Below are 26,143 nucleotides of genomic sequence, written 5' to 3' on the forward strand. Positions count from 1 at the left end.
CAAAAGGGTCCTACGCTGGGACGGTCTCTAGCCGTCTCCCTGCAGTTGTTTGGAGATGGCGGCGCGTCAAAAGGGGTTGAGCAGGGCCGTGGTGTCCTCCGTCGAGCGAGGTGATCTCCGTGGATGTCCTTTCTTTACAGGACGGAACGAGACGTAATCCTTACCATCTCTCTCAATACCGTTTTAATACGGGAGAAATAGACGCTCTTCTTGGAGATGCGTTCAAATGGATGATCTGAGCTCGGAATTTAGGATGTCGGTATGCTTCAAGGCCTTGGATTAGCTGCGCGCCTAAACTTTTCCAGGTACGAATATTGGGATCAAATGTTCAACAACACCCATAAAGGTATCAACAGTCAGCAGTGGACACAATTCAACTGGAAAGTCAAAATCAATTTGAAGTTGTGTTACAGATCCCTCTGCTGCCCTCTGCTGGAGACAATGCAGTAAAACAGGTGATCTTATGCACAAACTCTGGGACTGTTATTTCAAAACACTGGAAAAATATTAAAGAGGAGAAAATTATGAAAAGTGAAATTCCATGAAAGGTTAAGTTCAACCTACTTGGTGTTATACCGGACGATATTTTCACTGCTGACAGAAGATATATTCTGAATATTTTATTATTGGTCGGCAAGAAAAATAAAACGGCAAAATGGAAGAATGTTAAACCAGCGAATGTGGCTGAATGGAAGCAAAGATTGAGACAAGTTTATCTCATGGAAAAAATGACGGCATTATTACAGATCATTGCATGATGTGTCATAACGCAGAGTTGCATCATATGCAGTATGTTTTCTACCTGTCTTTTTTTAGTTGTTTTTTTCTCTGTTGTTTTGCATCACTGATCTTGTCTCAAATTCTGTTCTATGTTTTGAGGTGAAAAAAAGATAAATAAAATTTTCAAAACAAAAATGTTTTAACTACCTTCCAGTGTCATTCCCAGCCTCTCCCATGAATTGAACCTTTCAGGGGTTGACTGGGGAGCTGTTCTTCTGGCGCTGCCACAGCATCAGTCCAGGAGATCCATTCTAGACACGTGTGACCCGTGTGTACGTTCTGCGTTGTGTTCTGCTGTTTCGGCAAAGTCTCAGGAGACAGCTTGTAGTTCTTGTATTCTGTATTCAACAGATAAAAGTACAATCAACAGGTCGTGTGTGGAGTCAAGCATCTCCCCTCTGAGCAAACTGTCAACGGCTCTGCGTTTACAATCATACATGACACATTCATTCATAATAAGTTCAAATAGAGAGATACATGTACATTAAATACAACATCATACACATACTTAAGTCAGAAAACCTCTTTAAGGACCAAAATGTTCTCAACTACATGAGAGAACATCAAATGTCACACAATTCATCTGTCTGTGGTGTTTTGACACTTTGTGTTGTTTAAGTCAGAAAACCTCTTTAAGGACCAAAATGTGCTCAAATACACTTCTAGACTTCTTTACTGCAATTTGCCCGCAATAGTTTCTTCCATCTAATTTTATCTGACTATCTTTCTAAAATAGGTTCACATCTATGATCTGTTAGACATATATATGTTATATGATCTGAGATTATTCAACAGTGTGAAAGTAAGAACGAGGAACAGCAGATCGAAAGTGTAGAAGAAATAATGCATAGGAGGTATATTACTTACTCAACGGAAACCATAAATAAGTTAAAATGTCATGAAAATATGTTTTTAAAACTGTCCCCCCCCAAGGCGACCCGGCCCGCGGGAAGTGAGTTTTGACGAAATATAAAGTACAAGTGGGTCGCGAACCCGGACCCGTTGGGCGACAACGCGTAACGCTACCTCTCAGCGTCATTGACCAAGTATGTTGTCCATCACCAAAGTAATTAAAAGTATGCATTTCGACAGACACACACACACACACGCACCTATAAGCACACTTTACCATGTTGCTGTCCGTGGTGCTGAAAGTTGATAAATTGTATAAAGCACTTTTCAGCACCTGGTGGTTGCTCAGCTTCCTCCATGTGTTCAAATCATCCATGTTACATTTTATTTAATGCATTGACTGCACATTATTGATTGATCATTGCGTCAGGAGAGAGAGAGAGAGAGAGCGATAATAGGCTATTTTATCTTTTGTCCTACCCTCTCCCCTACATCTTCTTGAAAACTGAAAACCCTGAGAACACATTACTAGAACCATAAAACAAAACCCAATATGATGACTCCTTTAATCTTCCTCCTTCTTTTCCCACTCTTCATCCTTCTTCCCCTCCTCCTCCCCCTTTTTTCCCTGTCCCTCCTCAACACCTCCGGGTTTTACCATTTTAACAATACCCCCCTTGACCTGAATGTGGATTGGGAAGGGTAGCGTTTTGAGATGAACTGATAGTTCATCCCACATCTCTGTTTTAATCAGAGGCATCTCGTCACTCTCCAGCAGGAGAAGGAGCCAGCCAGGTTTGCCCTCCACTTCTCCAGCCCCCAGGCAGTTAACAAATTGGTCGGTGCAGGTGTCCTGGTGGCAAGAAACTAACATGAGTCAAAACTGCTGAATACAGTGATTGGTGCAATAATGAAATCATCATTCTTATGGCTAGCTATTAAAACAAAAACAAACAAAAAAAACCCCAACCAGTTATTTTTTCAGACTGAATTTAGACTGCCTTACCAATTTTAAACGATAAATGTCGTTTACATATCCCTCCTTGAATTTCAATTGTACACAAATCTTAAAATGTACAGTTTTTTGTTTGAATCTCTGCATTTATATTTGCACTTTAGAAACATTCCTTACCTGAAACTGTGACTAGTTTAAGATACCAGATTAGGTAAGAAAAGAACAACCAGGAACACCAGTTTACTGTGCTGCAGACCTCGTCTGTTTTCTAACTAAAGTCAGCAAACAAGCGGGTGAAACGGGACATGAGCAAAGAGCAGAGCAGTGTAGTGTTAGCTACATTTTCTCCTATTAAAATCAATAGCTAGCTGAGAGACTTCATAAAAACGTACCTGCAATGTTGTATATTGGGTAGACTGGGCATTAAACCCATAGACACCGTCGTTCCCCTTTAAGTGACTTACAGTCAACATGGACCCAACTGCCACTGGCAAGATGGCGACCTCTCTCCATAACGTGACCTTCATCCTGGAGCTGTCCTTAAATGATAAGATAAAACAGAATTACGTTTTAAATGGGGTTGATCTAGTTTGCATACGTTTCAGAAAACAACAATGTAATGTAATGTAAATCATTCCACAACGATAGAATAAATGAGTTACCTAAAACAGGCCAAACATTCAAATTGCAAAATAACTACAATTAGTTAATAAATAAATGAAAGAGCACTGCTAAGAATCTGTCCAGTGCATTCTCATCAATCATTTCTGTTTTACTTAAAGAAATCTTTGGACATTTACTCTCGATCTCTGAAAGGAGGATTATAACTTTCATTGTTACAGGTGCTTCTATTCTCTCTATTTCAGTCCAATGCTGAAGCCATCTATGCTGCTAACACACTCTAAACAATAAGACAAAGACACAGGCTGAGAGAGAAAAGGTAGAGAAAAAAGAGTGACAGACGGAGAATGCTTACTAAATCTCTATTACTCTACTTACTGCCTCGAGCACACTTTCTCTCACCTTGTCCCTCCCCACATTAACGGGTTTGATGTTGGAAACCTGAAGATAAGAATTTATTTTTTGTAATTGAACATTGACAATGCACTGATCTATGTATGAACACATTTGTGTGCATGTTGTACTGACCTCTACCACCTTCCCGTTCAAAGTGAAGAGGCCTTGCAGCCCCCTCACTTCTCTTATTGCCCTCTCTGGACTCGGAGGGGTCAGCAGAGACCCTGTATACGCAATTCCTCTGCGATATGCAGAGGAGCACTTTTGAAAAGGCGTGTGTCACTGGTGATTGAAACACCATATGGAGGAGCGGACCCATGGAGTCTGTAGGAAGGATATACCCTTGCCCCAACTGAAACTTTAAAGTAACAGATTCAAATAGGGTGGTCTTTTTAACCGTCTGTCCATCTGTGAACACAACAACCCTATTAACTTTTTTTAATGAGGGTAGCACCTCCTCTCCCTCAAAAGTCCATTTCAAGGCCCTCACCTCAGTTTTTTCTTCCAGAAAAGAAATGTGAAGCGGGGGGGTTTGAAGTAGCATGGGTGATGCTGGTCACACACTTGGGTTATTTTCATCTAAAAGAAAAAAAAAAAGCAAATACATTTTGTTAAAGAGGATACGCTCAAATACATACTGTAGTATTACCAATAATAATAAAAGTTGCAATCATTTATAATGTCATTTTAATTATCTATAATTGTCTTTGTACATTAAATATATACAGTATCATTAAAATGATATCAAAAATAAAATTCAGAAAATAATGAACACAATTAATTATAATTAATAATATTTTAATTTAATGCACAGCTATACTGTTATTATTTTAACATATACAATACTATTATTTAACCAATCTCTTTTTTTATCTACCATTTTGTAAATTCCTCATGACTGATTGACGGCAGCCTCACAGCCCCTCCCTGTATGTGACCGACTCTTTGTTCATGTACCAGCTTGTCCATGTATTTCCGCATTTACTCATTCATGATACAATCCTCTCTGTTATATAAAATTTGGCAATTAATATAAATAGTTAATATATTGAGCTATTAGGAAGACGATATTGAACCAACATTATTCGTGAAGTCAAAAGAGTGGCAACTTGCTCAATTTTAATTTAGTTCTAAGTTCGTTTCCTTGGACATTACTCGACATATAAATATTACATGTCTTAAGCTGTATTATATTCCTCACAATGAATACACAATATTATATACACATAAGACAATAAGCTAACATTTCTAGCATAAAGGCTATAATTAGAAAATCTTCTCCTTACCATTGTTTCTCTCTCTCTGGATGATCAAAGACTGACAGGTGCCTTTCAGCAGTTGAGAGCAGGACAGACAGTTTGTACACGATTGGTCAAAGTTTATGTTGCTATGTGAAAATTGTTTGTCCAGACAATGAAAGTAGCCAATCAAAACACTATCTGAAAACCCATTATACATCAAAGCACATTTTAGTGTTTGATGTTACCCACTCCACCGGACACACACACAACTGTTAAAAACTTCACAGAAACTTCAAAGTCAAAGTTATGAGGCTTTGAAGGAGCTTGAAAAGTTGAACATTTCTCCATTCATTTGAATAGCGACTCATTTTGTAGAGACTGCATGAGAAGTGGTCTGCTGGGGAGGAGGGAGCACAGAGAGAGAGACAGGAAGAGACTGAACAGACTGGTCAGGAGGGCCAGTTCGGTCCTGAACTGACTCTGTAGAGGAGTCAGTTCCCCCCCCCCCCCCCCCCCCCCCCCCCCCCCCCCCCCGCCACACACACACACACACACCCCTGCATGACACATTAGCAGAAGAGCTATAAACAGTGTGAAGTGTGTGTGAGACATTTGAAGTAACATTATGTTTAAAAACTTCATAAACCAGTAGTGCAGTGGCAGCATGTGCGTCACCATGCATAGAGGCCACACAGAGAACCAGGGTTCAACTGTGGCCTGTGGCCCATCTCCCACACGCCTACCCCCTCTCTCTCCCTCATTTCCAAAAAAATCCACTTTCTCTCCAAATGCAAGCCTGAAAAATGTTTTTTAAAAAAATAAATCACAAGTAATTGGAGTTTGACTTTCATGTATTTTTAAAATGACCAGATAGATAAGACCACACTTGGGTAGTATAGCCTAATAGTTACCTCTCTCTAAGTTGTGTGTGTGTTGGTTTATATGGTATCGACTGACAAAACACCTGACATTTCACCTGGGGAAAGTGGATATTTGGTATTAGGGTGACACGGCCAGTGTCGGCCTAATTCAAGACTTGTTTTTACATTTTTTTGGGTCAAAAATAAATATTGTTTCTCAAAAACAAGTGCAAAATGAGCCCACTACACAGCTGGGATAATAATCAGATGTTGATTCATTTCTAAACATCATATAAATAAATGTGATTTTTTGGAATACCCAGACCTGTAATTTTGTGTGTGTGTGTTGCATCCAAACGGCAATTTTAGATTTTTATTTTTTTTTTAATTTACACACACTCACACACAAACCCGGAAATAAGCTGACTTCATTTGAATGTGGGCGTGTCTGAGACCGGAGTCGCGGGAGACTTTTCTGGCAGTGAAAGTTAAGGTAAGCAACACATTTATATATTTTCTGACATCTGGTGTAAGTTTGAAATGAAGTGTAAGGTCATTTTTTTAAGCGCTCCGGTAACTTGTTAATGGTACTTTCACTGAAAATGACGCGATATTTAATGCACGTTAAAATAAAAGGGGGATTTAAACAGTTACGTTACTGACAATGTCCAATTCCTATCCCTAGTGTGGCGTTTTTAGTTTACAAAATGTTATTAGACCGGAACACTTTACTCTACTTGTACCTGTAACAATGACAATAAATGCATCTGATTCTGATTCTCTGCTGATTTTACTTTCATTAGCGAGAGCTGCTGCGTGTCTGGTTAGTGTAGCTGTGCACCGACGCGCACGTGATCACGGCGGCCTTTAAAGCCACAAGTAGACCTGCTCTGATCAGCTACAATCAGCTGGGTCCTTATATACTATTAATTGTTTCATTAAAAATCAGACCAAATAGGAAAAGCAATCATGTAAATAACAATGTCCCTAAATTATTGTGAGTAGTGTGTATACAAGTTTTCACAATGTAACCTTTCCATCAGCAGAAAATCTACAAAGATGTACACTGGAATAAACACTAACATAATAAATCAAAATTCAACTCAGTCGCTAAAAAATAATTTTAAGTTACATAATGCATGTATGCAAGACAATTCAAAAATTTAAAGTTTCTGTGTGGAAATCACATTTTTACTGTAGTGAGCTTTCACATGGATGCATGCTTTTAAAGGTGCTATATAAATATAGTTATTAATACTATGTCTCTGTCTAGAAGGTGATTATGTTAACCCTCCCTCTGTCTCTGGACACATAGGGTTACAGTACACACAGGAATGCAGAGGCGTTTAAACCCAAAGGAAGATGCAAGGTGCTGTATTGCCTCTGGGAAGGACAAAGGTGACCTCGATGTCAGGTTCATCAGCTCTTTTAAGGGTAAGATAGGTCTGACTAAGGACTGTTGGCCTTATAAAATGTCCTGGTTCTCCTGACTTCATCACTTGTGTTTGTGTTTTAACAGGGCGGGGCGTCTTTGCTTGTGCTCCGTTTGAAAAAGGAGACTTCCTGTTGGAGTATCGTGGTGAACTAATAAGCAAACAAGAATGTGAGAGGAGACAGCGAGTTTATCACAACAAGCTGAAGGTCTTCATGTTTGAGTTTCGCTATAATGGAACATTTTGGTGGTATGTATTAAAACAGCTTTATTTCAGTGACTTAACACAGAGCATTTGATAGTCCAGATCTTAATAGGCTCTTAATCCATAAAATATACATGTGCATGCTTTGCAAAAACACTTGAAAAAGGTGAATATATGTAGAGCTTCAGAGTGCTCTTGAACAGCTCATAACTAGGTTTTAATAAAAATAATAATAATGATATTGATGATAAATGAAGCTGTCACAATGCTGTGATGAAAGGTAAACACTTACATATCTACCCTACATGTGCTTTACTCACGTTAAACACTTGACTTATCATACGTTTGTTTTAAAATGCCTAAACAGCCGTGTGCTTTATCTTCTTTAGTAAAAACTTCAGATGATCTATTCATATTTATTTTATTCAACTTTTTACTCGGTCCACTAAAGTCCTATAGTCCACTGTCAGTTGTTTACATTCTTTCATTGTTAGTGAACTTCGTGGGTTTTAGATTTGTGTCTCTAATTATCTTCACAATAAAGCAATCAAGACTGTTTTCTTTTTAAGATGCTTTACCAAATGAGTGCATCAAGACTAAATATTCATTTTGGAGACTTGGACCAATAATCTACCAGAATTGTTCTCCAAGTATTTCATTTGCGGCATTTGGTGCTTTTTCTGAAGTATGAAATCGGATGATAATAATAATAATAATACATTTTATTTGTAAAGCACTTTACATTTTTAAAAAGCTCAAAGTGCTACAGAGTTTAAAAGGATAAAACAGGTTAAAAAAAAACATTAAAAAGCGAAAAAAGGTTACAGAAAGGCTTTTCTAAAAAGATACGTTTTGTCGCAAGAGCGCGGGGATCTCGGCTAAGCAGTTGGCATTTTTAGGAATTATTTTAATATCCTAGTTTGTTGCTCTTATATACTACTTGACCTTGAAACCTCGACCCTGCCTCACTTTGATTGCTTGGTCTGGGCCGAGTGTGAATCTCGTCAGGAGGACCAATAACTGCCTTTCATCAAGATATCGCTGCTGCCTTGAACTAGAACATCACTATTGGTTATTAGGAGCGGTTAAAGAAATACACAGTTTATTCAGCTTGTATACCTTTAAAGTTATTGAGTTATTACAGTTTTGAAGTCATTCCCCTCTATGGTCAGATCATAGGCTGTTAATACTGGAAAGGCCGCCTTCACAGCCGTTACCTGGAGGGGACTCTCCTTGGGTCTCTCACACCCTAGTGGGTCCTAACCACTTTAAAGTGGAGTGTCCCTCCCCAGTCTATGTTTCCTCTCTGGTATTGGAACAATGGGGACAAAAAGCTTCTTACCTTAGTCTTCTATCCCTTTGGTCCGTCGTGGTCCAACGAGAGGAAAATATAAGATCTAAAAGGAAAAGGGTTTTTGTTGGAAAGTCCTTACAATGGAAGGTTTCCTTTTATTTTATAATAACACAATTGATTAAACACAGAGATTACAAAATAATACAAATCCTACAAAAGAGTGCTATTCTCACAGTGAGTGACTAGAGCTAAATAAAAGAGAATATAAATCAGTTGATCACAGGTGCAGAACAAGTGTAGAGCAAAAGTCAAGTCCCAAAAAGGAAGACTGAACCAGAGAGAAGCTTGTGCTTCCCTCCTATATACTCTGGTTGACTCTCAACATCTACGTCATGAAAATTTCAATATTCATTTTGGGTTACGTCAAAAATAATGTAGCAAAACAAGACATGTGGTTATATGTGTGTTTCTCATGCAGCTGTAGGACTCTCCCTTATCTCTAACAGGGCACTTCTACGCACCCCACTATGTGAGCAGTCCATTACCCCCAATAAGATTTACAGCCTGCACTTCCACAAGCGGTTTTATGACCGCCAACTATTCTAACACATAATAATATGACACTCCTTACAATGTTATAAGTAAACATTATGCATGTTATACATATCAACTTTTTATGATCAGGTTTATAAAAGTTAAAATATGACTTGTGATGAGCTAAATTCAGCCTGAACTCAGCTTGAGTGGAAATTCTCCTGCGAGGGGGTCAAAGTGTCAGCCGAGCTTTCAGCTGTTGACGATGAGCAGTCTCCCTCGCTTCAGACCGGTGTGGTGAATCATCTGGGATCTTTCAACAAGCCGACAGCCAATCACCACGTACGCTCTGAGCATGCCTGAGAGGAAGTCCCCACCACAGCACAAAGAAAATCACTCATGAGTTTCTCCTCTCCTCCGACGCTAGAAAACCCTCAACATCCTCATCTCCACCCTTCTGTCCTTAAACCACCTTTAACACCACCTGCTCTCTGCTGGCTCAGACAGACAGCAGAAACACTGTCAATCCCCCAGCGCTCCCCTCACCGCCCACAGGTGGCGCTCTCCTAGGTAAAACATTCATAAAAACAGCACAATGACAAAGAGACATAGATATGAAAGTAGAGCATGGATAGCATCATGATGGACGTGAGTGGGATGAGGGACACAAAGACCAACAGGACCTCCTAAAAGTGTCCAGACAACCATGCCTACAGCTTATTAAAAAGCCATCAGCTGATCAGGTATGTGTTAGATTTAGGCCTCCTAGCATCAGTGAGCCTCCTCCCTGTGCAGAGAAGTCTAAACTCTGCATGCAGGGGGCCTTTGCCTTCTGAGTGGCTCTTACAGGGTTAGTTTGTGTATTTGTTTGTTTCAGTGCAGGAGGCTCGAACCTTCATATCACGTCTTCCTGCTCCTCTGCAGCTTCCGCCTGTGCTGCAGAGTCGGCCGACACGTTCTCATACAGGACGTCGAACTGAGGGGAGAAGATTTGATCAGAAACAGATTTCATCATCTCTCTCTCTCTCTCTCTCTCTCTCTCTCTCTCTCTCTCTCTCTATCTGTGTGTCTCTCTCTCTCTCTCTCTCTCACCTCGATCATCTCTGCAGGTTCGTCTGGTTCAGTGGTGGAGTTCACACTTTTCATCCACCTGGGTTCAGTCAGAAAACAATAAATCCACATAGAACAAGATGGCAGTCATAAAGAACAGAATGAATGTTGATGGTTTGACCTCGTCCACAGAGCCAGGAGGAGATGAGGACTCAACAAGAGGAGCAGCAGAGTCCACCTGAGGATGGTTTTTACTGAGTATGAGATCCCTAAGAATGAAAGAGAGATATGTGAGACACTTCAGAGGAAGGAGGAGACTGAAACATCACTTTTCCTTTCTGTGATCCTCTCTGTTCATCATTCAGTCTGACACCATGGACGAGACAAGGATGTTTTTTGAAGCCGGCTGTAAACATGTTCATGTCTGCTGTAAAAACAGGCTGTTTGAATGGGTGTGTATGTGACTTCCTGTGCTGCTGCAGCCAGCCTCTAGTGGACATTCCAAGAACTGCAGGAGTTTATATTTCTGCTTCAGCTTCATGTTTCAACAGTGGAGGTTGCTGCTTGGTTGGTAGGTAGAAGTATCTTTATATCACTCTATTTATTGAGTGTTTTACTCACATGGGAGGTTGACAGAGACGTGTTTGGAGGTCGTTCTCCCCAGCGTGTTCTCAGCTTCACAGTAAAACTCCCCGAAGTCAGACGACTGGATGGAGCTGAAGACGAGCGTTGCTCCTGAAGATGTGTGATGAGGGTTTAGAGGTCTGTCCACCTTGTACCAGGTGTAATTAGCTGCTGGGTTAGCATCACTGCTACAGGTCAGATTGACTGAAGAGCCCTCCTCTATCTCACCGTGGGAACTCAGTGACACAGAGGGAAGCTTTGGAGCATCTGGAGGGGAATCAGAGAGAGCGTTGTCACTCACATCAGATGGTGATGTGTTATATAGAGCAGCTTTGGTTCTGAAGTGGAGGATCACACCTGCTGAATAAACCTTTTTACTGTTGCTTGTTACGATTAGGAGTCTAAAGGAGAAATATGTAACGCTGACACCTAGAGTTCAAAATGGGTACTGCAAACCAGAGCCGGCCGGAGGCATAAGCGAACTAAGCGCTTGCTTAGGGGCCCCCAAAGAGCACTGTCGTGGAGTGTGCAAAGCGCAGGTAGAGTCAAAAAAAAGAGACGGACAAATCCTTCAGGTGCAGAAAAAAGAAAAGATGTGTAGCCATAATTAGCAGGCAGCTAGCTGGAGAACAGCAGGAGTTTACAGGGGTTTGCTGGTGGCACAGTGGAGCCGCTCATGTCTTCTTTTGCTTGGCGCGGGCGGCCCAGGTTCACGTCCAGCTCGTAGCGGTTTTTCTCACGTCTCTCCCCACCACCCTCCTCTGCATTAAAGGCTGTAAAACTCCCCAAAAATATATGTTTTTATAAAAAAAGCTAAATGTATCTTTTAACTGGCCGTTCAAATATTCATGCTACAGGAATTTAAGACTAATAGACTGTAGACTGACTAATAGACTGTAGACTGACTAATAGACTGTAGACTGACTAATAGACTGTAGACTGACTAGTAGACTGAGCTCTCTCTCTGTACACAGTGAACATTAAATATCAATTAGCTACAAAAAAAAGGAGTTAATTTAAGACCAATATGTACAAGACTGATGAGACCAGATGACTTTTCAGTAAATACAGAGCTTCAACCCCAGGCCTCTCTTACAGCTGTTTTACATCAGGAACAATATGGACACCCTGGACCGGTCTCATTTATGTTCTCAACTGGGCCCCCACCATGTCTTTATAAAGGACATATGTGAAGACATGCCAGGCTGACCATAGGATCATGTAAACAACCCTGCCAGAGCCACGAGCAGTTTATAATAGCTGTGTGAATGATCAACAATCAATATTATTGGCAGAAATAGAGGGCCCCAAAATCAACTTCTGCTTAGGGCCCCATGGAGGCTCGGGCCGGCTCTGCTGCAAACAAAAATAGCAGAGCAAACAGACGTTGTTCTGTCTGGTCCTGTGACAAACTCCTGCTTGTAAAAGTTTACGAGGTATGTATTGAAAGTGCATCAACCGGCAGTGGAGGAATACGGACGCCATTTTGGCTGCATTTGGAGCAGAAGCGCTTTGATGCAAGTCGGCGACACGAGAAGCGTTCAGTGAAGCAGGAGGAGACTTGTGTCTCCGGATGCTGGAAGCATTTGAAGAGAGAGACGACTGCTGTTATTCACCATCAACTTCACACCTACGTGTTCAGTATCTGCAATGCATGCTGGGAGTATGAGTCTTTTAAGAAAAATGCAGAAATGTCCCAATGCTCGCTCACACACACACACAGACACACACTCACACACTCACACACACACACTCACACACTCACACACTCACTCACACACACACACACACACACACACACACACACAGTTCCCTGGTGATGCCCCTAAAGGTTCATTAAACTCAGTTTAATAATAATTGTTGATTTATAGAAATAATCAACCAAAAAAACTATTAATGTTAATTTGTTTAAAGCTCACTTTATCATCTCGCTCTCTACACAGCTCCTTGATTGGCTGATTGATCATAGAGGAAGAGAGCCGCTCTCTGATTGGTCCTTTAAAGGCTCTGTGTGATGGTGTGAATCAGTGAAGACTATAAATAAACTCACACAGTGGAGGAGACGGGAACTTCTCTTGTCCTCGTAGAGCACAGGAATAACTGTCTGTATGAAGAACCTGATTGGATGAATAATCAGGTGATGTTTCATTTTTGATTTCTTCCCCATTCTTGAACCAGATGAAGGAGGGATGACTATAACATCTGGTCTCACACGTAAAGATGAGTCCAGTCTCATCTTGTCTTCTCACCTTCACCTTGAGATCTGAACATGAGTAGAAATATCAGCACACAAACATGCAGAAATAAATACATGTATATACAGCATGTTAGAAACTGAGCTCAGAGAATAAAGTCTGAAATGTTACCTGTGACGTACAGGTCGACCTCATCTCTCTCTAAATATCTCCTCATGTTTCTCTTCATCATGAACCTGTATCCACCCCCGTCTCTCAGTCTCACGTTTGTGATGGTCAGAGTACAGTTGTTCCTCACACAGGTCCTCTGCACACGGCCTGAATACAGGGGGTGTTCTGTAACATCTTCATCATGTTCAGGATATGTAGACCAAAATGTTTCCTGAGTGTTAACTTCATGGTTTATTCCCTCTGGGATTATGATGATGCAGCTCATCTTCACAGTCAACCCTTTATAGGCACAGATCCAAGAAGGAGAGCACGTCACTCCAAAGACCTCCTGACCCTGAACCGCTGCAACACAGAGCACATCAGGAACAACCATCAACATTCAGAACTTTAAGAGGAAAAAACCTCAACATATCTGAACGTCTAAAAATCCTCTGATCATGATTCTATCAGACTGTAATCACTTTAAAGACTCAAAAATATATAAAGACTTTTTTAAATGGGTGTGTATGCATCTAAAATGTTATTTTTTAGCAAAACACAAAACGTGTTCGTCTCTCCAGAATAAGATGCTGTCGTTGCTGCTGCCATGTTTGTTTTGCGTGGACGTCACTTGGCTGAGTCTGCACCTGTGCAGGTGTTGGCAGCTGTCAGAAACCAGGGTAAACAGTATACATGCCACACGATCACGTTTTCTTTCAGAGTTCTCCAGGTAGCAAAATCGGGTTTCTCAAAACCAGGATGAGGGCGTATCCAAGTTTCTGAAATCAGGATCGGATTTACACGCACAAATACAAAACCAGGAAACTCAAGTCCATGTAAACACACTGAGTGTTTGTCGTGTTACTGAGAGTAACAGGGATCCTGAAACACAAAGAGCAGAACAAAGCGCTTTTTGACGGTCTCTGCCTCAGGCTGGATGGACTCCGGATTTTAAATCAAGTCCAGTCTAGACCACCACGGATCCACTATTAATCCACGTCATTACTGAGATTAGAAGGGAAACGTCTCTTTCTAAAAGAACAAATAACTTCAATTCTTTTGTAGTTAGATTTTTATCCCCCGGTTACAGACGAAACCTTCCCCATGTTACGCTTCCATCGCTGCAACACCTGTTGACCTGATAACTGCTCTCATATCTGGCAAACCCAGGGGCGTCCAAAACGACCTTCAAAGCCCCGCCTACCTTCTCTGGTCCAATCAAATCCAGAGCATTCAGGAGCAGAATCTAAAGTTAGAAGGAGGACATACTGGCTGCTGCATTGTTGTCAGAGAAGCTTCAACACAGCAGGTTTCCTTCATGATCACACAGGAAGAGAACAGCTCTCTGATTGGCTGATTGATCATAGAGGAAGAGAGCAGCTCTCTGATTGGCTGATTGATCATTGAGGAAGAGAGCAGCTCTCTGATTGGCTGATTGATCAGAGAGGAAGAGAGCAGCTCTCTGATTGGTCCTTTAAAGGCTCTGTGTGATGGTGTGAATTAGTGAAGACTGTAAATAAACTCACACACTGGAGGAGACGGGAACTTCTCTTGTCCTCGTACAGCACAGGAATAACTGTCTGTATGAAGAATCTGATTGGATGAATAATCAGCTGATGTTTCATTTTTTATTTCCTCTCCATTCTTGAACCAGATGAAGGAGGGATCACCAGAACATCTGTTCAGACACCTAAAGATGAGTTCAGTCTCATCTTGTCTTCTCACCTTCACCTCGAGATCTGAACATGAGGAGAAATATCAGCACACAAACATGCAGAAATAAATACATGTATATACAGCATGTTAGAAACTGAGCTCAGAGAATAAAATCTGAAATATTACCTCTGACTCTCAGGTAGACCCCAGATCTCTCTGAATATCTGCTCATGATTCTCTTCATCATTAACCTGTATCTACCCTCGTCTGTCTGTGTCACGTTTGTGATGGTCAGAGTACAGTTGTTCCTCACACAGGTACTCTGCACACGGCCTGAATACTGGGAGTCTTCTGTAATGTTTACATCATATTTAGGACGTTTAGACCAAAATGTTTCCTGAGCTTTAACTTCCTGGTTTGTTCCCTCTGGGATTATGATGGTGCAGTTCATCTTCACAGTCAATCCTTTATAGGCGCAGATCCAATCAGGAGAGCACGTCACTCCAAAGACCTCCTGACCCTGAACCGCTGCAACACAGAGCACATCAGGAACAACCATCAACATTCAGAACTTTAAGAGGAAAAAACCTCAACATATCTTAACGTCTAAAAATCATCTGATCATGATTCTATCAGACTGTAATCACTTTAAAGACTCAAAAATATATAAAGACTTTTTTTTTTGTGTATGTGACTTCCTGTGCTTCTGCAGCCAGCCTCTAGTGGACACTGGAGGAACTGCAGAAACAATCAGGAGATAGAAACTGTTTCAGAGCAGATCTGTGAACAAAGTCTGCTTTAGAACAAATGCTGCAGGAGTAAAGTCTGAGAACATGCATGAATAATAAAACACATTTTCATCTGTTCTTTGGTTTATGTCAAGAAAAGAGGCGATCCAAACTGTGGCGTCTCTCAGTGGTTTAAGTTTGTACCAGCTTCACCTACAGGTACATGTTTCTTTTTGCATAGATTTACTATATATGTAGTCTGTTGTTTGACTTGCACATCGCTCTGTATATATACACATATACTTACTGTTATTTCCTGTTACTACACATCTGTTCATCACTGTTTATATTTCTGTTTACATCTTTAGTCCAATCACAGTCAACTTATACCTCCACTCTTCTTTGATATATTTCACTTTGTAATTTAACATTTTGTATTTAAATTTCGACACTTTTGTTTTCTTTGTCTCATTTTAGCATCACTGCACTGTCGTTCATTTACTGCTCTGTTTGCCCCCCGACGAACAAATAAAGTTTTTCGAATTGAATTGAGGTCCAAATAAAGTCACCTGAAGCTGATCCACTTTTCACACAGGTGAGCTTCAGTGTGCATGAATCCCTCCCACACTTCCTCTTTTTAGTCCCAAAGTGAGTGAAAGTGTGGATGTGAAGTACCTGACACAGAGAGGAGGACGAGGACGATGAAGAGACTGGCTGCTCGGATCAAACTCATGGCTGCTCCTCTCCTCTCTCGCTGGGACTTTACGGACGATCAAACATGTTAGCAGGTGGAAGAAGAAGAAGAAGAAGAAGAAGAAGACAGCAGCACTCAAACATTAGCAGACATGTTGAGGAAGGACTCTACTTCCATGTGAAGAAGAGGATGGTCTGAAAGAAGAGTGTCCTCTGCAGGCAGTGAGCCCAGCACACAGATCACACTGTTTTTAATGACTACACTTCCTGCCTCTTTACATGATCAACATATTAGATAAGACAAAGAGCAGGAAGAAGGGGGGGGGGGGGGGGGGGGGGCTGAAGCTCCATCCATCCATCATCTATAGCTCTTTGAGCTGCAGGGGGGCTGGAGCTGATCCCAGCTGTCATGAGGTGAGAGGCGGGGTTACACCCTGGACTGTTCACCAGCCAATCACAGAGCTGACATGTGGAGACAGACACTCACATTCACACCTCCAGACAGTTCAGAGTCAGCAGGTAACCTAAGCAGCATGTGATTGGACGGTGGGAGGAAGCCGCAGAGAGCGCACGCCATGCAAGGGGAGAACATGCAGACTCCACCCAGAGAAGTCACGCTGCACCCGTGACATCACACACACACACACACACACACACACACACCATGTTCACTCCCCTGCTCTCAGGGAAGGATGCTGCTCGCACACATGAGCAGATTCCGGAACAGCTTCAACCACAGAGCCGTCTGACTTATGGGCGGGGGGGTGCAAACACTCTGCAAACACCCCCCACGGACTCAGAGACATCAACACCCTCAACTCACAACTCAGTGCAAAATATTGATTGAATTTCCAAAACTTTATTTGTCCCTGGGGTCAGTTCAAAGACACACAGAGCAGTAATCTCCCATGAACATTGTCATTGGAGTTTTGACTTAAACACAGGATATGTGAGGGTTAGGATATGAGCCCATCACTCTGTAAATGTGTGCATGTGTGGAGGAGGGACGAGGGCGGAGCCTGGATGCTCCAACACAAACTTTGTTCTGCTGTATTTCATCTGTTAAAGGACACAAACGGGACGTGTCTGACTGGAATGTCTTATTGTATGTTCACCTCTTTGCTGCCTGGGCTTCTTCTTTGTCAATGTGACAACCTGCATTCAAATGTAAACATTCATTACATTTCATCAGCTACATTGAAGACGTCTCTGCATGTTGGCTCTCATTTGCATGGCAGAGTCCCAGATAAGAACAGAAGGAGATGCACGAGTTGATAAGTCTGCGTCTTTACGGGCACTGATATCAGATATGACAGGATGTTGTGCTTTTGTTGCCTGCATGTTTTTCATGTTGCACAAACTGGTGAGAAATGTCTGACGTTTGTAGACGACCGTGGAAATGAGCAGGAAGAGAAGCAGCAGGACGCCACGATCACAGTAATGACAAAGGAGGAGCCATGTGCCAGAACATACAGAGTGTTATTTCAAAGAGTGGACAGCAGAGAGTCAAAACGTTTTCATGATGATCAACAGCCACCACTTTCTTCTTCCTTTTAGACATCAGGGATTTCTGATGTTTGTCAACAGGCTGGCCAGTAGGGGGCGTCCAAGAGCTAACAACATGTGCAACTCTTGCAATGAGTGTAGGAAAGCTCCCTAAGAGGCCCCGTGTGACTGTGAAGTGGCACAATATTCCTGTGAAAGTGAAGTTTGTAAAAGTCCCCTGTGCTGTGAGTCCAGAGTCCAGAATCAGCACTGAGCTGCAGACTGAACAAACGCCTCTTTCAGACACTTCTGACAGGAAGACCACCATCAATCTGAAGTGTCAGAGCTCCTCTTCATCATGTGTGTGAAGTGTGTTGTTGTAAATCCACTCTGATCCTGTATTTGATCTCGTCTATCAACCCCTCTATTTCAGCCCTGCTCACAACAGGCTGTTTCTGTGTCTGTAGCTTTAAATATGTAAATGAGCTGTGTCTGACCAGCTTTTATTAAGTTCATTAGTTTTTTAAATGTCAACAGAAAACAGACAACACGTTTAGGTATTTAATAAGCTGTGTGTGTTTGTGTCAAATGAAAGTCAGCAGTGTTCAGTAACTACGATGACATGTCAAGTTTAGTGTCATTATATTTCTCAGAAGAAGAAATAAAAGCAAAGATGATGGAGGCAGGAAGAAACATGCTTTTCTTTCTTTCATTGACTCAATGAATTTCCATTTCAGTCCTGCAGACCGACGTCCTGCTTTATCTCTCTCTGTTGGTTGGTCTGTCTGCCTGTCTCTCTCCTTTCACCAGCCAATCACAGACAGAGTAGGGCGGGTCCTCGTGGGACGTGAATGATTTTTGTTTGTTTGACCGTCTGATTGGATAGATAAATAAACTCAGGTGTGAAAGATGACAGATGTTCCCCTCTCTCTTCCTACTTCTGCTGAAAGTCTCCGATCTGAACCAGTTTCTAAACCTGCCTCTTATTTTTTTAGGGCTTTTATGAATTTTAGGCTCAAAAAGATTTCAAATCATTCGAGCAGATCGTTTCAGTCTGCAGCCGAGAAACAGGCTGAAACAGAGTCAAAGCTGACGCGTTTGTCCCTGACAGGCTCCGGTTGTTTATGACACTATTACAGAAAGGAGCCTGCAGAGAGAGAGAGAGAGCTATTATTACACAGGAAGTCATTTAAAACATGAAAAGGGCCGATGATGAAAACAAGCACCTTGAAGAGGCGCAACATGCAAACGTCCGACGTTAAAGGAAGAGTGTGCCACATGTTCCTCATCAGTATCTGATAACTGCAGTGTGTCCTGTGTGAGTGTGTGTGTGTGAGTCCTGACTGTCTCCAGTGAGGGAGAAGCTGGAGTCCTGCTGGCTGTGTTGTTGTGAGAGCTGTGTTTACATGGACAGGACGGCCGGCTCCTCCCCTTGTGTATAAAAGCTGTTTGAGTCAAGAAGAAGAAGAACATACTCACTGATTATTGGATGAAGAGTTTTTACATGATTCTGTGTCACTTTACATGAAGCTAACTAAAGAGCACTAACATTAGCATGCTAACACTACAGTGGAGGAGGCGTGGCCAAACAGCTTTAGTTTGTTTTAGCTTCATGTTGGAGCTCGAGGGCGACACCTACTGGTCGCACATTCTTCCTTTAAAAAGTGATTAATTACTGGAGCAAGATCTGAGCCTGTTTGTCTCCTGAAGTGACAGTCCTCATCGTGTTCATGTTACTTTAAAGCCCCGTGACCAGCCGGCGTTTTCCCGCCCCTGTCGAAGAAGAAGAAGAAGAAGAAGAAGAAGAAGAAGAAGAAGAAGAAGAAGAAGAAGAAGAAGAAGAAGAAGAAGAAGAAGAAGAAGAAGAAGAAGAAGAAGAAGAAGAAGAAGAAGAAGAAGAAGAAGAAGAAGAAGAAGAAGAAGAAGAAGAAGAAGAAGAAGAAGAAGAAGAAGAAGAAGAAGTTAAAAAAAACTATGCAAGAGTCTGAATCAGGGCCCAGATCATAACAGTAAGACATGTGTAAATTAGCTTCTGAGTGAAAGTTGGCTTTCATGGGATGTAGTCTGATTTGTGAACTGAATTATGAGGGTGATAACTAAAAGATAAAGTAAACGTATAGTCTAGTCTAGTAAAAAGTGAGAATTGAATGATGCTTTAAAAGAAGAAGTGAAACGTTTGGCCAAAGTGAATCTTTGGTGATCAATGAGAGAAATAGAGGAAAATTGTAAATGAGTCGACTAAAGAGAATGGTGGAGTTCTTTGGAGGTGTGTGTGCTAATGGATCCTGGGTGTGTGACAATGTAGGCTGCAGGACAGTCTTTTTTTGTTTGTTTGGTTGGGTGTTGAGCTCTGTGTAATGTCTGTGTTTATGTGTATCTGTTCAAATGTGTTTAGCTTGATGTATTGGTGTGTGCTTTGTTTGTGTGATCACTTTTTGTGGTGTTGGTTTGATCTGACTTTAAGAGGATCTTTAGACAGGATGTTCACTCTCTGATGGTCAGCTCATACTGGAAGTTGTTGTTAAATTTAAGAGGTGGAGCAAGAGGAGGTGCTTTAAATGTGTTAAAGAGTTTCTTGCTTCTGAGAGAGGAGAGAGAGCCACCTCCCTTCTTTTTCTCTGTGTTAGATAAGAGAGATACAATAAAGTCAAGGAGATATCAGAGTATCAGAGATCAATTTAACTCCAGTTCAAACTTCAACAACTTGTACATTTATCCCTCATCCTGAAAATGACCCATTTAGTTATTTTTGGGAAATAAATAATCATTGAAATATTCAAATATTGTTTATTGTTTACATCTTTTATCTTATTGGTAAGATAATTCAATTAAAAGTACACTAACATTAATGATGAACATAAAATAAAGCTGAACTACATTGTGTCACACTTTTTAAAACAAAAATGATAATAGTTCTTTTTAGTTTTGAGTTCACTTTTATTTTTCGATCTTGAATTGTCTTTTGTTTTATATGTGAAGTTTAAATATTGCATTGTGTTTTTTAGAGTGATTAAGACATGAACCTTCTGTCTTCTATTTGTTCTATGTTGTGTGAGAGCTGGTGTAAAAGCAGTGGCAGATGAGAAGACACCATGCAGTGATTCATGGACACTGAAGCTTTGCAGATAACAACTCAGAGGAATCCTGAATTCAGCTTGATCAAGGCCAGTACCATTTTATTCACAAACTCTTTCAACAAACACCTGCATTTATCTATGAGCGCATGCATTTGTAAACTAGTAGTTTATGATATGTGTGGTTGGTTTTTGCATATAGGATGATGGTAAATTAAAGGGTAATTTTGAGGAGGAATCTTGGCAACAGACTGATTAATTTATGCATTTGGTTGATTAATGAAGCAGTGTTGGTTGGGTTGCTTATTGTGTTGGAAAGTTGATTTGATCTGTTGAGTGCTGTGAATGTTGGTTTCATTATCTGAGGAAGGTTTAGTTTGATGTGAGTTGTCTTGAGATGGAACATTGATTCTATTTCCATAGTTTGGAGATAATTGGGTGTGATTGGATGTGTTAGGTGATACAGAAGTAATTGTACTTTCATAGTAGGAAGATTGTTTGTCTCTTTTTGGAGTTGGTCAAATTGTTGTTTTTAGTGTGGTAGCAGAGTGCTATATTTGGTGTCTTAAATGTCTGCTATATTGATACTGGATGTTTCAACTGGATCAATAATTTGTCTATCTAGTTTTTGATTAACGCTGTTTGATTGACATTTCAATGAAATAAGAGGATCAGTCTCATGTCAAAGAGGACTTGAGGTTTCAGTAGGAGGCAGCAGAGACGAGGGCGCAGGAGAGCGAGGAGCTGATGGAGAAGAAGTTCTCCCTGCTGCAACGTTTGATAGAAAAACTATATCAATAAAAAATTCAAATAGGAATGATTTATTTTGTTATATATTTGTTATGTTTGCTATGTTTAATATTATTTTAATATATGTTTTAATTTTATCTGGACTATGAATGCATGAAAGTGATTGAACAAGAAAAGAATTGAATTGATAACTTGTAATTCATTGATTAACTCATTTGGAGAAAAGCAGCATGATTCACTACAGGTGCAAACTGAATCACAAGAAAATAATCTGAGCTTCCTCGCTGTCACGCACTGCTTTAATCCTCCAAGAAAATATTTAGATTGCACATTATTTACTGTACTGCCAGCTACCTAACTTAGAGAACAGACGATAAGCAGACTTGTCTCAATATTTAAAATGATAAATAAAAGGATGTGACATAAAGCTTCAGTCCCAGTGATGAATAAGTATCAAGGAGTCGCTACTCGTACTTTGCCTCAGGAAAACAAGGTAAGAATATCAGAAATACAAGAGCAGGTTGGAAGCATCTTTCTCTTCTTCCAGTCCTCATAGCTTCTGTATACAGTTAGCCTGGCACAACAGGGAAATGGAGTTTCTGATGGAATTAAGAAAAATTATAACCTAATGGTAACAGTATGAAGAGAATTATTACAACCTTGCTTCACAGTATCCTGTCTATTGTGGAGATTATCAACATGAACTAGTATAGCTATAATAAAAAACAACCAGCAGAAACGAAGTTAAACTAAACTTTGATTTATTTAACACAAAAAGGTAAAGTCTATTTCTATTATTTAAAATCTATCGCTAATATTCTATATTTATTATATTGGGGTATTTACATTTAATTTTAATCAGACTTAAAGCTGATCGTTTGCTCTTCCTGACGTTGTTTCCTCTTTTCTAGATCCTTGCTTGTGTTGTACTTACTCTCTGATGTACGTTTAGGGTCAGCAGTTGCTCAGTCTGTAGGGATTTGGGTTTCCAATGCTTCCAGTGGGGCAGCCGCCGCACTGACATCTCTCCAATAATGGAGATTCAGGCCTGTGTGTGTGAGAAGCATGACTCTACAACAACAGAGTGTGAACCACAACTTCCCCCTCTGGGATTAATAAAGTATTGAAAATAAAAGAAATAAAATGTTGTTGTTGCTAAGTGAATTGTAGAATCACCACCTCTCACCTAGCTACAATGCTGTTTTGAATTCTCACCCAAAACAACTGAATCCCAGTCCCACCTTGGAACATGTGACCCCAACGACCCACAGATGACTGGGGGAGGTGATGACTCGAGGCTTAAGTAGGTCAACATCTCAGCTAATGACTCTGATGGGAGTCATCCTTGATCATTGGTATGCTAATGATCCACAGAGGCTTATATTTCTAGCTCCGTCCTCCAGATAGTTTAGAAGTGAAGAAGCCTTCTGGAGGAGAGGTGAAACGTCTTCAAGATCTTCAACCAGTCCAGTTGTCTTTGGATCAAGCTTTGACTTTTCCTTCTGGGAGTCTTGGATGTGGGGTCAGATGTCCGGGTTTCAGGATCTTAAAGAGCTCTTCAGACGGCGGCTGCTCACTGCGGTTATCACAGATATATCAGAACAAACAACAACAAGTGGATACGAAGAGGAGCTCCACCGACAAAGAAAACTGCTGCAGGTGATGTTAACACCGGAAATCAAGCTGCACAGAGCAGGTAGGTTTTCTTCCCACTGCTGGAAACGTGTTTCATGGAGCAGAGCCATTAGCTAACATCCATAGACGAACAGAGAGTCACAGTGTTAGCCACAGCTAGCTCCTGCTAACAACATCATTGACTTTACTGGACTTAAACTCTCTTTAGTCTGGACTTACTGGACCTCAACACTCTTTAGCGTCCTTTACTGCTCATCTCAGTCTGTAAGAAGCTGCTTTGTAATCCTCCGTCCTGCCGGTGAGAAATGACGAGTTGTATGAAGCGGTCCGTTCATTCACAGTAGTGCATATAGATCTATCCACCCATGGCTTCTGGTTAGGGAAAGTCCTGACAGTTACCATGGGAACGGCATTGTCTACTAGCATTGCTATGAAGTCCGTCACAACTGATCAGTCTAAGTTAATGTTTGTTTACTGTGTCCTGCAGATGTCCAGCAGCTGTTGGTGAGTAAAGAAGAGCTTCCATCTGAGCAGCAGGAGTGGAGCCACATTCTGGACCAGGAGGACACTAAGCCCGAACACATAAAAGAAGAACATGAGGAAGTGTGGATCAGTCAGCTTCAAGGACTGGAGGAGGCTGATACCACCAAGTTCCCCTTCACTCCTAAGAATGAGCTCAAGACTGAAGACACTGATGAATCAGAGACTGAAGTCAAGACTGAAGACTCTGATGAACCTCAGATTGTTGACAGGGATGATTGGCATGAGACAAGAGAAAATCTGACAGACATAAACTTAAAAAATAAGAAAATAAAGACTGAAAAGAGACCATATATGTGTTCTGAGTGTGGTAAAACTTTCACCCAGAGAGGAAATCTCAGTCAACACAAGTTGGTTCACACTGGAAAGAAACCCTTTAGCTGCTCTGAGTGTAGTAAAGGTTTTACCCAAAGAGGAAATCTGACCCGACACATGTTGGTTCACACTGGAGAGAAACCCTTCAGCTGCTCTGAGTGTGCTAAAAGTTTTACGCAAAGAGGAAATCTGACACAACACATGTTGGTTCACAGTGAAGAGAGACCCTTCAGCTGCTCTGAGTGTGGTAAAAGTTTTACCTGTCGAGGAAATCTGACCAAACACATGTTGCATCATGGTGGAGAGAAACCCTTCAGCTGCTCTGTTTGCAGTAAAGCATTTTATCAAAAAGGAGACCTAACCAAACACATGATGGTTCACAATGGAGAGAGACCCTTCAGCTGCTCCGAGTGTGGCACAAGTTTTACCCAAAGAGGAAGTCTGACCAAACACATGTTGGTTCACACTGGAGAGAAACCCTTTAACTGCTCTGAGTGTGGTAAAATTTTTAACCAAAGAGGAAATCTGACCAGACACATGTTAGTGCACAGTGGAGAGAAACGCCTTCTGCTGCTTTGAGTGTGGTAAAATGTTTAGTTCTAAGGTACATCTGACCCAGCACGTTAGTTCACACTGAAGAGAAACCTTTCACCTGCTCTGAGTGTGGGAAAAGCTTTTGATTTAAGCGATGTCTCACCAGACACATGATCATTACATGAAATGCTAATCCTGTTCAATGGTAAAAGATCCAAAATGATACAAGTGAATAACATCACTCATGTGTATTCATCAGTATGTATTGACTAACAGATGTATAACGGCTGTTAAAAAGGGACATAAGACAGTTCTATTAACAGAAATCTGTCTCTACTTTGTTGACATTGATGTGTTGTTGCTGACATATGAAGCAGTAAGTTGGGAGCAGCTATGATGTTTGAATGTAAAGGCTTTATATGAAACAGTTACAGTGTAAGGATCCTTCTTCTCTCCTGATATCTTCTCTTCTTTCTGTCACTCTGTTTCCTTGGAGGCTGCTGTGTTGGGTAGTTCAAGTTCTTCACACAGCTCATGTGTAACCTAGTAATAAATAAACTGATGGAGAGTGAGAGAGTCTACTTGTTATTTTGTGTCTAGAGTCTAAAGTCTCTTTGCTAAAAAAAAGGGAGTTCAGCAGATCCTGATGCAGAGTGACCACAGTCAGATCAGGTCCAGGTTGAGCTCACTGAAGACCTTTAACCCTCAATAAGAATCCTGCAGTCAGAATACAAAATCAATAAAATGCACAGGATGAAAGAAGAGTGCAGAGGATACTGGGCACAAAACTGCTGCAGTCTTTGAACACAAACTGAATGAACACACCTGGAGATGTCATCTGTCATTCTGGATTTACTCCACAAATTGTTAGAAGAAACAATTGAAAAGCATTATAACCTTCAGTGTGTAGAACTAAATGGAATATGGAAAAAACCCTTCAATTGTGTGAATATTTGTTCTGGTGTCATTTCTCTCTTTGGCTTCCTTTTTGCTGCTTCACTGTGTTAAAAAGGCCAGCTCCACTTGGACTGTTCTAAACCTCCCTCCAACAGTGGTAGGTTCAGACTCTGTAGTGTCTGGCAGTGTTTGAATGAGAGAGACCGGAGAGTTAAGAGTACATTTTTTTAAGAGTGACAACGTTAGAGAAAAGGGTGCTACTTAGTTTGATTTTATGTTTTGTGTGTGTCCATTGAATTATAAGTACATTTAAAAGTTAGTCAGTGATGAATCATCATTTATCCTGGTGGATAAGGAATCAACACAACATACTGCTCTATCTGGTTTTACTTCCTCCACCCATTGAAGTCCTATAATAATAGCCATAATTTCTTCTGTATATACTGACAACTGATCAGGTAATCTTTTCCCAATATTTATTTTTATTGATGGTATGCTTATTCCTATACCTACCCGATCCTCTTCGTCTTTAGATCAGTCTGTATATATATCTATATAATTGTAATATTTTTTTTAATATACTGACTTACCAATATTCCTTTCTCATTGTCTCCCCATTTTCTTTTGAGTTCAATTAAACTCAGATC

At 40.9% G+C, this 26,143-nt stretch overlaps 3 protein-coding genes and 1 long non-coding RNA gene across 4 annotated transcripts; 1 reads left to right on the forward strand and 3 right to left on the reverse strand.

The window, feature by feature from the left end:
• Positions 1-2,110: 2,110 nt before the first annotated feature.
• Positions 2,111-3,873, reverse strand: LOC306819012 (uncharacterized protein). Its single transcript, XM_079336766.1, has 4 exons — positions 3,737-3,873; positions 3,587-3,649; positions 2,980-3,126; positions 2,111-2,485 (listed from the first exon to the last, which is right to left on the reverse strand). The coding sequence occupies exons 3-4, from the start codon at positions 3,112-3,114 to the stop codon at positions 2,198-2,200; spliced, it is 423 nt and encodes a 140-aa protein (XP_079192892.1). The 5' UTR covers positions 3,115-3,126; positions 3,587-3,649; positions 3,737-3,873; the 3' UTR covers positions 2,111-2,197.
• Positions 3,874-8,754: 4,881 nt separating this feature from the next.
• Positions 8,755-9,739, reverse strand: LOC306818990. The gene is made up of 2 exons (XR_013778456.1): positions 9,643-9,739; positions 8,755-9,529 (listed from the first exon to the last, which is right to left on the reverse strand). It is a non-coding gene; the product is annotated as an uncharacterized lncRNA (long non-coding RNA).
• A 186-nt stretch (positions 9,740-9,925) lies between these two features.
• On the reverse strand, positions 9,926-17,008 carry LOC306818800 (B-cell receptor CD22-like). The gene is made up of 9 exons (XM_079336519.1): positions 16,249-17,008; positions 15,032-15,373; positions 14,716-14,928; positions 13,211-13,552; positions 12,895-13,107; positions 10,842-11,111; positions 10,402-10,489; positions 10,263-10,320; positions 9,926-10,146 (listed from the first exon to the last, which is right to left on the reverse strand). The coding sequence occupies exons 1-9, from the start codon at positions 16,304-16,306 to the stop codon at positions 10,066-10,068; spliced, it is 1,665 nt and encodes a 554-aa protein (XP_079192645.1). The 5' UTR covers positions 16,307-17,008; the 3' UTR covers positions 9,926-10,065.
• Positions 17,009-22,924: 5,916 nt separating this feature from the next.
• LOC306818728 (uncharacterized protein) lies at positions 22,925-24,729 on the forward strand. Its single transcript, XM_079336439.1, has 2 exons — positions 22,925-23,271; positions 23,698-24,729. The coding sequence occupies exons 1-2, from the start codon at positions 23,091-23,093 to the stop codon at positions 24,642-24,644; spliced, it is 1,128 nt and encodes a 375-aa protein (XP_079192565.1). The 5' UTR covers positions 22,925-23,090; the 3' UTR covers positions 24,645-24,729.
• Positions 24,730-26,143: the final 1,414 nt, after the last annotated feature.

Source organism: Symphodus melops, assembly GCF_947650265.1.
Source record: "Symphodus melops genome assembly, chromosome: 23".
NCBI lineage: Eukaryota > Metazoa > Chordata > Actinopteri > Labriformes > Labridae > Symphodus > Symphodus melops.